Below are 14,753 nucleotides of genomic sequence, written 5' to 3'. Positions count from 1 at the left end.
TCAGCGCATGTGTCGCTGCGTTTATTCGGCTCGTCCCTGGGTACACGTTGGACTGAAGAGGAACTAGGCATGCACCGATACCGGATCGGATATCGGTGACAACGGGGCCGATCTATTTAATTCAATTCTATGTTTATATACTATACACATTACATACCCGAATTTTAATTCGTTTTAACCAATTTCTAGCTGCATTAAAAATGTTTACACTTGTAATTGTAATTCCTGTTAATTTTGCAGATTTCTTTTGCCAAGTTGTCGGTGTATGATTTATTATATTAATTATAAATAACCAATTCACTGAATTTATGTTATCTATGTATTTATTTGTTACATTTTTGTTTTACAAAGTTAGGAAAGTGACATTCAAGTCGAGCCTGTTGTTGCCTTTAACACATAAAAGAATGATCTCAGTCACTTCCACACACAGTGAGGTATACAGATTATGAATTATGTAAGGGATAATGTACAGCGACAGACAGACAACAGGACCAACATCATTACTGCGCCCATAGCAACGGTCTATTATAAAGAAATAACAGAACGCAGTGATTGACCAATCAGAATCGAGTATTCAACAAAGCCGTGTAATAAACACTGGTATCAGAACGGTACTCGGTATCGGGACTGAAAAAGTCAGATCGGTGCATCTCTAAGAGGAACCTCAGTCCAAACAGACAGACCCAGATGTTGCACAGTCTCAAGGTGCTTAGCTCAGCGTGCTGCATCAACTATTAATATAATAAAAGTTACTATAGTCCTGATATACAGTAGTTAGGATGACACAGTTAGACCCATATCATATTGATACATCACATTGTACTGTCAGGAAGAAAAGATCCACACTACCAATCTATGTACACTCCAATAAGTAAGCTGTCTATCTCTGTTAAACCCGATGTTTCCCAACACAATACATTCAGATACGTTGCTTAAATAATCTAGCTGTAACCAAAATAGGAAGTAGCGGCTGTTATGGAAGCAAATACTACCAAGGGACTGTCATCACATTTCAGATTCTACAGGTAGAAATCTTAAAGCCAGATTTTAACCATGATAATTCAGTTTTTTAATCCATAAGAATACCATTGTACCCTAAAATTGTTGAAATCTGGAAACCCAGAAATATCACTAAAATAGGACAAAGCAAAGTTTGAGTATGAGAATAATAGCTTGTTTTATGGTAAACTACACCCCTAACAAGTCTGGCAAGATCTTGCATACTAATACAAACATAATAAAACAATGCTGTTTGAAGAAATCCAATATATGCATTGATGAGACAGCTTGCAGTCGTTAGGGAGAAATCCACCTGATTCCAGATTCTGAGGTAATGGGTTTGAACTCCACCTGTAGTGAAGGTGCATATGACTCATCTGCAGTATTCTGTTCATCTCTACTGTGTTCACATTACAACTCTACATCAGAACAAAAGAAATGCATAATTGCTGTAGAGCTATCACGCGACTTTCACTGCAAATCAGATTGAGAGTGATTCCTCAAAGCTGTTGGGAATGTGGACGTATGATGGCTGTGTACCTGAAGTGGAGACAGGCAGCGGCAGTGTGACGGCTGAGCTCTTAACAGACGACGTCTGACTCGCTGATCTACACGACAGATTTGCTCCTGCCATTTAAATGCTTGAGCTGAAATGCAGGCACGATCGTCTGGCTTTTGGTCATTTGAGAAATCCACTAAATATTTTCCACCACTTAATCACTTCAGGGCAAAGAAGGGGCCTGAGAGGAGCTCAGAGTATAAAGGTATCGCTCACTCACGCAAGAACAAATACATTCATAGGCTTGCTGTCCTCAGATGAAGAAAGTGAAAAAAAAGGCCCCAGCTGATTAATCCCCTGATCTAGTAACAGAAACACAGAGCAGAACTAACCCATCCACCCTCCCTGCTTCACTTTTCTTGTCCAAAAGAAGATACCAAGTTTAACAAAAAGTGCTCCTCTGGAGATGTGGTACAGTTTTTCTCCAGGTCTGGGGGGAAACAAGTGAATCAATAAGGCATCCTCTGGCTCCAGACTCACCACATCTTGTTAAGTGGAGTCAACACACAAAGTAAGAGGAGGGTGAAACAGGAAACACGAGGAGAAGAAAGTAACAAAACTGGTGGAGTCTGGTTCCCCCTACTGGTTGTAAATAAAAATGCTCCCCTACAAATTGGCTGTACATGTAAGCTAAAAAGAGCTGGAGGTGTGTTGTTCTATGGAAAGGCCCTTCAAACTAAATGTGAAGGGTGGCAGGATGTGAAAGGAACAGTAGCAGCAGTAGCAGGATCAGGGCTTTAAAACAGGCAGACAGTCCACGCCTGGAGATCAACAGGAGCATTTGAAAACCAGAGGCCAGCGCCGGCAAAGCTCACTGTAAACAACACAGAGCCTGGTTCCTTTTATTTCACAGGTTTAAATCATTCACAGACGGTCTTTTCTCCCTTTTTTTATCTCTGTGTTCTACTGTGATTTGGTTTTTAGCCACTTTGTTGTGCATCCTTATCTCTGTTCAGCAACAAAAGGCAAGTCTCTTGAAAAAATTCTGGGTTTCTGTTGATTATTGTAGATCCAACAGTCCCAGGCCAAGCAGAATGAAGAAGCCCTTTTTTTTTTTTTTAGTCGGTCCATTCAGAGGCACAGCTCCCCCCTTTCACTGTCTCTACGACTAGAGGTTCAGTCTCGGGGCCACTAAGGCGAACTCTCGCAGAATGTTTCGGGCCACGTCCACTTTGTACTGGGCGATCATCAGCGCCCGCTTCACGTCCTCGAAGGAGTAACCCTCGCCCATCAGCTTGGCGATTTTGGCGTCCACGTTCTGCGACTCCGAGCTGTGGGGTTTGCCCGGCTGAATGTCTGGAGGGATCTTCCTGGGCAGTGGCTTGGGCGGCCTGGCGGGGGCCTGCAAACAGTCCATCGATACTTGAAGAGGAGAGGAGAGAAATCACGTAAAAAGAGTGTCAAGTGGTCAAGGAGACGTTTGTAGACTAAACGCTGCCCGTCACAGAACAAAAGCTTTGACATTGTTTCTAATACTTTCTGAGTTTTGACCTTTTTAAGTAATCACTGTCCTTCATAGCTAGAAAGCAGATATTGAGGTATTCACTGCACATTATCTCCACAGTGGAATGCCAGAGATGGTAAAACCTGCTTCAAGGGAAACGAGGTACATTTTGGGAAATAAAAGTAATGAAATCAAACACAATGAAACTGATTCAAATTCAGACAAACTTTGCATGTCTGCACAAAGTGCACCACTGCAGTCAATGGAAATAGAGCATTTTTTAAACCTCAATTTGTCACTTATAAAGCAATCAATCTGTATTAAAATTCATTCCTGACATCTCTGCGTTGTCAGAATTTTGTCTCAAAAACTGAATTTTTGACAATCTGCCTTTACATACAACCCTAGCGACTGCCTCAGTCATAGTGTGACATGTGACAGCTGTTTGAAATTTGATAAACAGATTAACTCTCAAGCTTTTTCCAGCTTTGTCTTCTGGCTGAAGTAAAGCCCTTCCTCAATCGGCACGATCTCGAGAAGACAGTTCACGCCTTAATTAGCTGGAGACTTGATTATTGTAATGCTCTGTATGTTAGTCTCAACCAGTCTTCCCTCGCGCGCCTCCAACTTGTGCAAAATGCTGCTGCTCGCTTTTTAACACTTCCAGACGTGAACACATTACCCCCCCCCCCCCGTACTTTACTCGCTCTGTTGGCTTCCAGTTCGCTTTAGAATCGATTTCAAGCTCTTGATGTTTGTTTTTAAAGCCATTAACGGCCTCGCCCCACCTTAAATGTCCGAGATTTTAACTCTCCGCGAGCATAACGGGGCTTTGCGGTCATCTGGTCAACCTTTTTTAGAAGTATAGGCTGTGGGGTGATCATGCTTTTGCTGTCGCTGCTCCTAAACTATGGAACAAGTTACCCTCTGATATACGCACCGTCACTGACCTAGGGCTTTTTAAATCTAAGCTCAAGACTTTTTTTATTTAGATTGGCTTTTAATACCTAGTAGCGCTGTGACTTTTTCCCTATGCCTTTTAGAATATGTTGTGTTTTTATTCCTGTTATTTCCTGATGTTAATGTAAAGCTCTTTGGGTACCGTTTGGTTGTTGTAAAGGGCTATACAAATAAATGTTGATTGATAGTGTGAAGTGGTAGTTCTGCCCGGGCAGTAAACTCACCAATATAGTGTCTGAGGTTGTGAGTTTGAGACCCGATCGAGGCAGAAAGAACATGCTAATGCCTTAAAAGGATTAAAGATGATAAACTGTTCTGTATTTATCATTTGTCTTCCTTTTTTCATCTTCCTCCTTCTTCTTCCTTCTTCCTTCTTCGTTGCGCAGCAGCTATAATTTCTTCTTTGAATTGCACAATACTCATACATTTTCTTACTGCATCTCTAATTACTAGAGTACAAGGTTTTGATATCATACGTCCAGTCAGAATATGTTCGATGACTGAGGTCTTAAACACAGAGAAGATGCAGTTCTATGTATATTACCACTACGTATATTTTCCAATGTTTTGTGTGAAGGTGAACTCAGTAAGACCTGGACGATGTGTGCATTTGCTGAAAAGGAGAGGTGACTACCTTGACTGGCTGGTACGTGGTCGTACTCCAGGCAGCCTCTGGAGCCTTTAACATGTTCCGTGTGTCGTCTGATTGGAGGAAGAGGAGCAGCACTGTTCAGCATGTCCAACACTGTGTCTACACCACAGACGAAAGAGAAAATTCAGGTAAAGTCTGCGGCTGTTGAAAGTATCTGTAAGTCTGTACTGTGTGAAATTTCTACAATTTGGTGAGCATAATAAACACTTAATCCACTGCGAGAGAAAATCATTAGATTAGCATAACACCGTAGGAGATGCACTACATTTATATGTTGTTTTCCACAATTTTGTCGGAACAAAATGTCACAAGCTCACCAGGGGTTAACAGCAAGTGCTCGTGTCCAGAGGAGGGCCGGTGTGGTCGTGCGATGACAGATGAGGAGGAGGATGAGGATGTGAAGGAGTTGCCGAATGGGGACGTAGAAGAGGAGGAGAGGTCAGTGAAGCTGTGTCGCGCCGGTGGAGGAGGAGGCAGGGACGAAGGGCGGCTGATGAAGGGAACTTCTAATGCTGAAACACAACAGAAAGCACAGACTGAAGTCTCTGCTCTGATTCAGAGTTTATACTTATTTCGTGAGGAGGTGGCTGATGCTGCTAGAAAGTCAAACCATGTGCAGTCCCAGCAATGGGATTGCATGCAGAAGAGCAGAAACTTGTTGTGGGTAGTCTGGGTTAAAGCGGCAGTAGGCAGTATATTATTGGCATCATTGGGCAAAAGTGGAGGCTGTAGACGGGTTTCTGTGCAACGTCATCACACTCGCAACTAGGGGGGGCAGAAAACACGGCATGTCTGGCAGAGCCAAGCTCCAAAGCAGAGATGACAAGTAGTTGTTGTGCAGTAAAACTGCACCAACCGCAGAAAAGATGGATTTAAAATGTTTAATATTCCGAGTGGATCGCGTGCTAAAAACAGAAGGAGATTATGGATCAAGGCTTGATGGGCAAAAGCATTCTAGTCACAGCGCTAGCAAAGCAGCAGGTCACACCGAGCTGTCACGCTCCACAGATCGATAAGAATGAACTGATCAATAACAGGGTGATCAACCCACACTACGCGGGAATATTTATATAGATTTAGCGACGATGCCTTAAAACTGTCCGGGATATGAGAGCAGAGAGGCTGTGACGGACAGGGAGCTGTGGCTGGGTGAGGGGGGGGAGATGTGATCCTGTTGGGGTTGGCTACCTTGTGGCGGCAGCAGGATGTCATAGTCGGAGGGTATCTTGTTGGTGTTGAAGGGGCAGAGGGTGCTATGTGCCACCCGTGAGCCCGACCCCCTACCCGAGTCCGAGTGTCCACCTGAGGAACAGAAGCAGAGAACATTAGATCGTTCTACTTGGTTGTTGTGCACGTTCAGGTTTAACATCCTTAAATGAGACAGAATAAAAACTATGGAGTGCAACATTCACTACATCAGATGAATGATCTCAGTCATAGGAAGTCAAATAAAAGATTCACTACTTGTGATGTTTAATTGTGTCTGCTGGTTTCAGGACTCACCAGGCTCGGGGGGCTGGGGCTTCTTCTCGTCGACGGAGGGCTCTGGAGAGCTGTTCTCTAAGTGCCTGCATGAGAGGAAAATCGTTTTGGTTCACAGCAGCCTAATTAAACTCTAATGGAACATCGCTGCTGTATCACCATAGTTACTTTAACACGGTGAAAGACGGCCGGTACCTGCTGGGTACGGAGATGCAGATGGGAGCCTGGCTCAAGCAGAGGTTGGATGAAGGGATCTGATAGTCGTCCTCCGCCCTCTCCATCGCTACCCGCTGTCGTTCCACCACAGGGCTGCTGAAAGGGTTGGAGGGCCTGTAGAGAGGACCACGATTAATCAACCCAACCTTTCCATTAGTGTCACTCATAGTTATTACATTCAAACTACAAGCACTGATATCTTCTCAGTCCCATTAGAAGGATGATGGTAGTTCTGGGGTGCCATAAGGACAGGTGCGGCGATCAGCTGAGAATCCCGCCTACACTGAGGGGGGTACTATCTGCAGTGGAAACACAGCTAGGGAAAAGGACCTGGTACCAAAAGTGAGTCGTACCATGCAGTGGAAACACGGTTTTGGTGTGCACGTTCAGGTCTCAGTGCAGGATGTGATCGCTCAAAGACAACTTGAGTTAAGGCCGATTTCCTAAGACTTTTCACTTTTTCAGCTGTTAATTGTAGCGCCACCATCAGGCCAATTGGGATCATATTTTATATGAAGCATTAGGACATCATTTCCAGTTATGGTTTCATGTCTTTAGCTCGTTCCGGCTCACAGTAAATTGAGCAAAGGCATAATATAGCATATAATGCTAAATATGCCACAGCCACACACCAATCAACATGACACTTCAGATCTTGGTTATTACTTGTCCCCCCCGAGCATGTGCATCGAATTTGGGGAAATTCTGTTGGTTATTGAGGTCTATTCATATTACTGTTTCTCAGCAAAAAATCCATCTTGGCAGACTTTTATGATCCAAGAAGAGGCTTTTCTGCAGAGCACATTGAGCTGGATATGTGTGTCAAATTTCGTCAATCAGACTCACGCCTTGAGGATTTTAGGGCGTTAATTACAGCGCCACCATGTGGCTGATTGGATTCATATTTCTTGGGAAGCACTTGCACACCATTTCCAGTTATTGGGCCAAGTTTCATGTTTCTAGCTTGCACCCTTACGGCAATTGGAGCCGCGGTGGAAGACGACAAAATGTTAAACCAGCACAAACTCAATCGGGTTCTACCCCTTCAGGGTTTGAACCTTAATAACCTTTCTGAATGGATAAATATCCCCAAACATCGCTGATCAGTGTCTCTATAATTGCACAAAAACAGGCTGCAGACCAGAGCCATCAGGCCAAATTCTTAAACACTTCAATTGTGTGTACTGTGATGTGAAAATATACAGCAGCACCACTTATCAGCTGGCTCCACCCTGCTAGCTGTGTTTACCTACCTGATATGTTACAGTACAATGTTATTGTGCTGTAAAGGTACAAAGTACGATACCTGTTGTGTCTTCTGTAAGTAATGATTAAACGAGGCAACAGTGAAGGAAGTGTCTACTACGAATGATGCAGGAATGTATTTGGCCAATCAGTTACAAAAACAACTACCCAGCCTAATGGCCCACCATAACCACTGTTACATATTAAACATGAGCATGTAAACTAAGACAAAACATGCTGTAATTACCAAATACACATTCAGGTTCAGGTTCAGGGAATGAATGGAGGTGTACGAGAGCTTCTGTGAGTATAACCTACTGTATGTTGTGATGCATATACTGTACACAAGTCAGCTGCAGACACTTGTGTACAGGAAGTGTGTGTACATCACTCACAATATTTTGCAACGCTAAATTGTTTTCAGCAAGACCAGAACTTCCCCTTTCAGCTCAAGCTTCATCAGAAGTGACAGCTCTATCCCCTGCCTCCACTTCAGCCCCGATACACAGAAATACCTAATCTAATCCCGGCTGCAGCTAAAAGGCTATTAGACGTTCAGCCATCATTTTTAAAGCTGTTTCTAACCAGGACTTTTCCCTGAGGCTTCCAGACCTCACTGGGAGAAGTTTCCCTGAGTCTGAAACCAGCGAGAAAAGAAAGGAGGAGGTTTGGGAGATGGAACTTTAGACTAAAAGGAAAGGCTAAAAGTAACTGACTAGTGTTAAACTGAGCTATTTTGTTCTCTTCCCCTTTTTGTTTACACAGTTCTGCCATCAAATGACTTTGCTCAGTCTAATACGGGAAATAAGATACAGCCGAGTCTCAAAATAAGATTTTGCATTCGTGATCAACTGATCATGTCTTTAAGGTTTCCACATACTTTCATTTTGATACACAGTTTTAAAATACAGCCTTGTCAGGGGAACTATAAAAAAAAGTTCCCCGGGAACTCACTGGTGGCGGTAAAGTACCACTGCATGGATACGGAGAACACACACACGCTTCCGCAATCTTTTCTGCTCATATTAATACAAATGTGCTGTACAGAGATAGCATTTCTATATTATTTTTTGAGGATACTTTGTGGGAAACTTTGTTCATCTCCCTGGATAAATAGTTCTATTATGTGTGTATCTGTGTAATACTCACTTGTGGCTATTGGCAAGCGCGGACGGCGTTGGCGAGTGCCGTGAGGGAAGGATGTCATACTCATCGCTGACTTGCACACCATTAGAGAAGGGCTGCACACACAACAGAAAGGGGGAGAATTATAAAAAAGTCACAAAGGAACAACTGAAAGGTAATGCCAACTGAATTTGATGAAATACAGCCAGAAGCTGTTCAAACCCTTTTCTCAGTCAACAGAAGTTTGCAGCTCAATTGCTAAAAATCGAAGCCGCAAGCAGCAGCGAGCGGGTTTCGGGCTTCACAAACTGATCAAAGTCACTTCAGTTGGTTTATTCTGTCTAAAGAAGCTGAGACCGATCACACACTTGTTTCACCAATGTATGCAGCATTTCAATAAGTGCACACTCAAAGTCCATTTTGCCTCCCTTTATCTGATGATCGCAATATTAAACAATGATATCACACATCGCAGATTTGAATCATATTGTGCAGACTTAATATAAACACCTGGCAAAGTACTCCAAACCTCTTCTGTGGTAGTTCCTGCTACTGATACGGTAGGTGTCTCCTGGACCACATTTTGCCTTGATGACTCACACACAGACTCACAAGGTGAAAACAACACCAGCATCGCTGTCACGGCTGTTAATAAAGGACGCTCTGTCCAATCATCAGCCTGTAGTGTTCTGAGCAGGATGAGTAAATGGTAAATGGACTTGCATTTATATAGTGCCTTTCTAGTCTTCTGACCACTCAAAGCACTTTACACTACATGTCAACTGCCATGCAACCTGCCCTTCAGGATCTAATCTAAATACTCATTCACACACCGATGGCTCAGCCTTGAGGTTACGTATTTTACACGAGGACGCTTCGGCTTGTTGACTGGAAAAGCCACGTGTGTGTCACGTAAAAGCAGTGCTGCTGTGAAGGGATGCAACACAGCACTGATTGATAGACATCTTCTGACTAAGTAATTCATATTTATCCCATGCCAAAAATAATCTGCATTCACAGGGAAGGCGTGGCCTGTTAATCTTCTGCCTGATTAGCCAACATAAGTGAGGTTCCAGCCGGACCAAACGCCACCGAAAGCGTTCTCCGATCAAGCTATTGCACTAGAAGATTACAAATTTGACATCAGGATAACGTCGTCCATCAACTTTGACCACATTTGAGCAGCGAGCATCGTTTATGTAAACAGTCTGTCCGCCTCCCCCTCGTTTTACAGGAGTCCTGCGTTTTGTCTGCGCGGAATACAGTCCGCCCGTCAAGTGCAATAGATTGATCCGGGATGTTATGATGGAGCCAGGTCTGTAAAGATGTTGGCACAACAGTCTCTGGTTTCCCATTACTGGGTTAGCCTGAAGTCTTATTTCATCATTTCTATTTTCCTGTGACCGGACATGAGCCAGGAGAAGGCTGGGTAGTGGAATAGCCTTGGGTCCTAGCTGGGTTAGCTTAGCCCTTATCCTGACTCTACTTCCCTCTCTTCCTGGCCGCTTTCAGTGGCGTTTGGTTTAGCTGGTCTGACTGGGTGGTCGGAAGATGTTGTGGGTGGTGATCGTCTTATCGCTGCACAATCCCAGAGCTTCCTTTTTTCCTATATTGATGAGTGTATTTCTGTCATAACTGTAGCAAAATGACATCTTATAAATAACCTATATCAGCCTGTTTATCCTGTTTATCCTGCTGCCGTCTGCTGTCGTACCACCAGATAACAGAGCAGCTTCTTTCCTAAGCCTGTGAGACTCCTCAACTCATCCTTCGTACTCCACACATATTTAATTGTGCAACGCTGTGTCGTAGTGTGACAATAAACAAATCTTGTAAGCCTTGTAAAGGTCAGCTCCCTGTGGGACACACAGACACACACGGCTGCACAAAGTACTGTTTTCATGTATGAATTCATATCACTGGACAATTCTGAAAATCCTGGCCCATTTCACCTTCAGTAACACTAGTTGAGAAATATATTCCATATGCATAACACACCTATCTGTGAAATTAAAGTGGCTCTATATGGAGGACAAAAAGTTTGCAAATCAACTTCCTGATAATTACCGAAAGTGACGATGCTATCGACAGGCACTTTCTGATCTCAGCAGTATTCTGGTTTCCTAACCACTAAATGTCTCTGCAGGATTTGATTGGTTGTATTTGAATGGTCAGAGTTTCAGTTCAATCAGGGATTTCATTATTGAGCATAGATTAGCATATTTACATTCCGTCCAACTCACTTCCAGTATGCATTTACACATTGGAAGAACGGCAGAGCAGCTCATTAATCTTGCGCCTGCTGCATTCCTAATCTACAATGTGACTGCCATTGTCTATGACAATGAGGGTGGTAAACCGTATGCGTCAGGAACTAGAAAAGTGCAGATCTCTACCAGATGTGTCTGCAGCAACCGCTGCTGTAATGTTTGATTAAATTAATACAAACCACAATTGCCCCCCATCTGTACCACAAGCGTATCAGATGCACGTCTCACGCAACAGATACACTCTCATTTTAATCTATGCAGCCGCTAAACCTCAGTTCACTGTGTAACACTTCATGTTGACTGTTTAACGCTTCCTCTGAACAGACCTGCTGTGTGTTTATTTCCATACTTGCCAACCCTCCCGATTTTCCCGGAAGACACGTTTTCATCGCCATCTCTCGGTTTCCTCCGGGGTCACAATTCCCCCGCATTTCTCCTGTTTTATGGCACCTTTTTTTTCCCTTTTTGTTATCTCAACATGTTTCTGGCACTGTACACTATGTACAACATGCAAAAGCTCTACTGTTTCCTGCCGGACAGCAATAGAGCTACACCAAATACTGGCATGGACGTAGACGGGTGCTAGTCTGCATGTGTTCAAACTGATATCAAAGCCCTACCTTGGAGCTCTCTGACGTTCCTGCTCCCTCCATTCTGTGATGTAACCTCCCAAATCCAGCAGACGGACAACTGAGTGGTCTTCCGTTCAGGTGAGAGGGCACGGTGGGTTCCAGCTGGTGCGGGTGATCGGATCCGGTCCTGTGGGCATCTGCAAAGTGGCTGTCTTTAGGACACCGCATCTCAGGGGGCATCTTGGGGTCTGACAGCGTGCCGGTAGAAGATGAGACGGAACATGACAAGGGAGAGGTGGTGGGGAGCCAAGAGTGGCGTGACTCTGGTGGGATGGGAGGAGGACGCTCGGGGGGAGGCGGTGGAGGTGGGTCCCTCTGGGGAGGAGGTGGGGCTGGGAGAGGCTTGTCCTGCTTCCTGGACATGCCTGGCGAACCCTAGAGAGGTGGAGAGATATGGTTTGTTCACTGAAATGACAGAAGACTATCTAAAAATAACACTTTTTATGTTTTATTGTTGTTTTTGTGTGGAATGCTGGGACTGACCTTCGGGGAGCCGGTGGGACTGGCGGATGGGGAACGTATGGCGCCCTTCTGGATGAGGTCGAGTCGTGGCGGGACGGGGGGAAGGCCGAGGTGCTGGATGCAGTGGCTGGAGTCTCCTTGGACTTTTCTGTGTTGGCTGACAGGCGAAGAGCTGGGAGACACCATGGGCGAGTTCTGACGCTCTGCACAGTGCTGAGAGAAAAGTAAATCATCTCTTAAAGGGGTGTTTAGTGATTTATGACCAGCTGTTGTGCTGTTTAATGTAAGCATTGGAATAGAGTTAATCAACTTTTTGTATTTATCAAACTGTTAAAAGTACAATTGTGAGCTCAAGTGAAAGATAAAAGTAAATATCCTTCACTTTCGCTCCCCTAGTACGACAAGTCTTTACCTTCCTGATGTTGGCCAGTCCGTTCATGACCAGGCAGTCCTCTCGGTCCTCGTCATCATCCAGGTCCAGCACGGGGCAGCTGTGCTGGTCCAGGAAAAAGCACTTGTTTCCCTCATTTCGTGGGTCAAAGGCATCAACAATTATGGGCTCTGTGCCTTTGATCTCACAACGACAGAACGGACAACCCTGACCGTCCGACTCCTGGAACAGATAACGGAAAGAGTTTTCACCAAACAGGATATTTCAGGTAAACACACACAGACATACACAGGTGTGGCGGTGACATTTGTGACCCCATTCTAAATCTAATGATCCCATGGCTTTGTTGCTTGCTGTGTTTTGGGAACATGAGGAACTACTTGGGCCGTCGAGCAGGAAGGTGGTTTCTGCACGCAGCTGGGATATGCATGGTTAAGGTTATGCGCTACACTACTGCCCCTATATCTCTCATTTCCTCGATTCATGAAAGGACTCTGGCAAAGTCGACTGGACACATGTTTGTGAAATCCTCTCCAGGGAAAAACTGTTTTGCAACTTTACAACATTCATTGGCCACATGTATATATTCCACATGGCAGCCCCTGTAAAACAGGGGTCATAAATAAGAGGATAAAAGAGGTCTTGGTTTACAGTGCATCTCTCTCAACTGACTCAGGGGCTACAATCAAAGGCAGACAATGTTTACAGAGAACAAAGCTGCATTTGTGGTGGCCATATGGTTGGGGACTTGGCGGGGGGAGGCACCAAAGGCATGTTTGAAATATAATCCTTATTGGAGTGGGTGGAGAAGGGAAGGAGTGGGAGGTTAAAAGGAAGGGATCCCAGACGGGAGGAGATGGTGTGATGGTCATAGACAGAGAAGAAACAGACACGACTGAAGGGACTTAACAAACTGCTCCTGGACTTCACAATATTCCCACATCCCAATATTCCTTCTCATTTCAGCTCTGGTTTGGTCTCCACCATCTCCTGAGAATAATATCTGGCTCTGTTAAATGTCCCAGCGACTAGCTGGTGAACATATGCTGATGAGAGCAGTGACAATGAGCCAAAACAGTAAAGTTGTGAGCTCAAAGATGCTAAAACACTCAGTAGAGCTGGGGGTGGGGGGGAACCGCATTTAGGTGATTATTGTCTGTGGGTTTGTCACTATGAGTGACGCCTTTCACATTATTATAGAGCATAGTCGTGACAGTGTCTGGGCTGATCCCCGGCTGATCCCTTCTGTGAATGAATTTAATGTCAATGGTGAAATTAAATGAGTGTTTTCACAAACATCTGTTGCTTACTTTGCATTTTTTGTATTGTTAAAATGAAGATATTGAATAAAGCAGCTTTCAACACTGTGAAATCACAGGTATTTTAAAATAATAATCTACATGCTAAACTCTGCTGTGGAGGGCTGTGGGGTAGGTTGATGCAGGATGCAGCCTTGACCCAGCGGGACCTCGTTACACTGATGTAGAATTATTTACCAAAAATATTTACCAAAGGATATTGAATTATTTTCTGCTGATATTGAATTACTTTCTGCAGCATGACTGAGTGCATTATTATGTATTACACTATCCGTGGATGTATGTGGGTGTGTTTATGTATCATATATGTGTATTGTATATGTGTATATGTTATGATATATGTTTAGGGGATTGATCAGTTTTCTAGGTCATGGCATGTTTATGTGTATGTAAACAGTATGTGATATGTATGTATGGACCGTATATGTTATTTCACTGTACGTTGTAGGGCTGGGACGATACACCAATCTCCCGATACGATACTATCACGATACTTGGGTGCCGGTTCGGTATGTATTTTTAAGAATTGCGATTCTACAAATATTGCGATATGATATTCCTATTTGAGATTTTTGTTAACTTGTTTTTTAACTTTTCAAATATATCGGTCATTGTCAGGCATCAGTTGTAGCGTCGGCCCATTTGACCACGGAGATGAGAGCACGTCGACCGCACGTTACCGTGATACGATAACGTTTCTTGTCAGTGACAGAGTTAGCATGCAGCTTTAGCCGTGATGTCTAGCTCTGCTTTTCCTGCAATGTGTGAAACCCAAAGTGTTTCCATCCTTTACTGGATGTGTAGTGTTTACCACGCTGGATTTAACACGTGAGGGTGCAGGTCGTATCCATGCAGACCCTCCAACGTTTTCTAATTTCTCGTTTTGGCGCATGCCGACCGGCTGGTTTGTTTTGGTTGACGGATACGGAACAGATATGACGTCACGTTACTCAGACTACAACAATAAAAGCATTAACTTCCTTCTACCTCTGCATAG

The 14,753-nt window shown here is 44.1% G+C and overlaps 1 protein-coding gene across 1 annotated transcript in view; it reads right to left on the bottom strand.

Moving 5' to 3' along the window:
* Nucleotides 1-305: 305 nt before the first annotated feature.
* The window catches only part of cblb (Cbl proto-oncogene B, E3 ubiquitin protein ligase), a 51,541-nt gene continuing 37,093 nt past the window's right edge, over nt 306-14,753 (bottom strand). The window contains exons 10-19 of the mRNA XM_074610266.1: nt 12,459-12,659; nt 12,068-12,259; nt 11,573-11,959; nt 8,707-8,798; nt 6,292-6,426; nt 6,118-6,182; nt 5,803-5,916; nt 4,932-5,126; nt 4,597-4,713; nt 306-2,920 (exon numbers count right to left, since the gene is read on the bottom strand). Of these exons, the coding sequence (XP_074466367.1) occupies nt 2,667-2,920; nt 4,597-4,713; nt 4,932-5,126; nt 5,803-5,916; nt 6,118-6,182; nt 6,292-6,426; nt 8,707-8,798; nt 11,573-11,959; nt 12,068-12,259; nt 12,459-12,659 (1,752 nt within the window). The 3' untranslated portion in view covers nt 306-2,666. The remainder of the gene's footprint in view (nt 2,921-4,596; nt 4,714-4,931; nt 5,127-5,802; nt 5,917-6,117; nt 6,183-6,291; nt 6,427-8,706; nt 8,799-11,572; nt 11,960-12,067; nt 12,260-12,458; nt 12,660-14,753) is intronic.

Source organism: Sebastes fasciatus, chromosome 16 (assembly GCF_043250625.1).
Source record: "Sebastes fasciatus isolate fSebFas1 chromosome 16, fSebFas1.pri, whole genome shotgun sequence".
In the NCBI taxonomy this organism is placed as follows: Eukaryota; Metazoa; Chordata; class Actinopteri; order Perciformes; family Sebastidae; genus Sebastes; species Sebastes fasciatus.
This window is presented reverse-complemented; position numbering and strand designations above follow the sequence as displayed.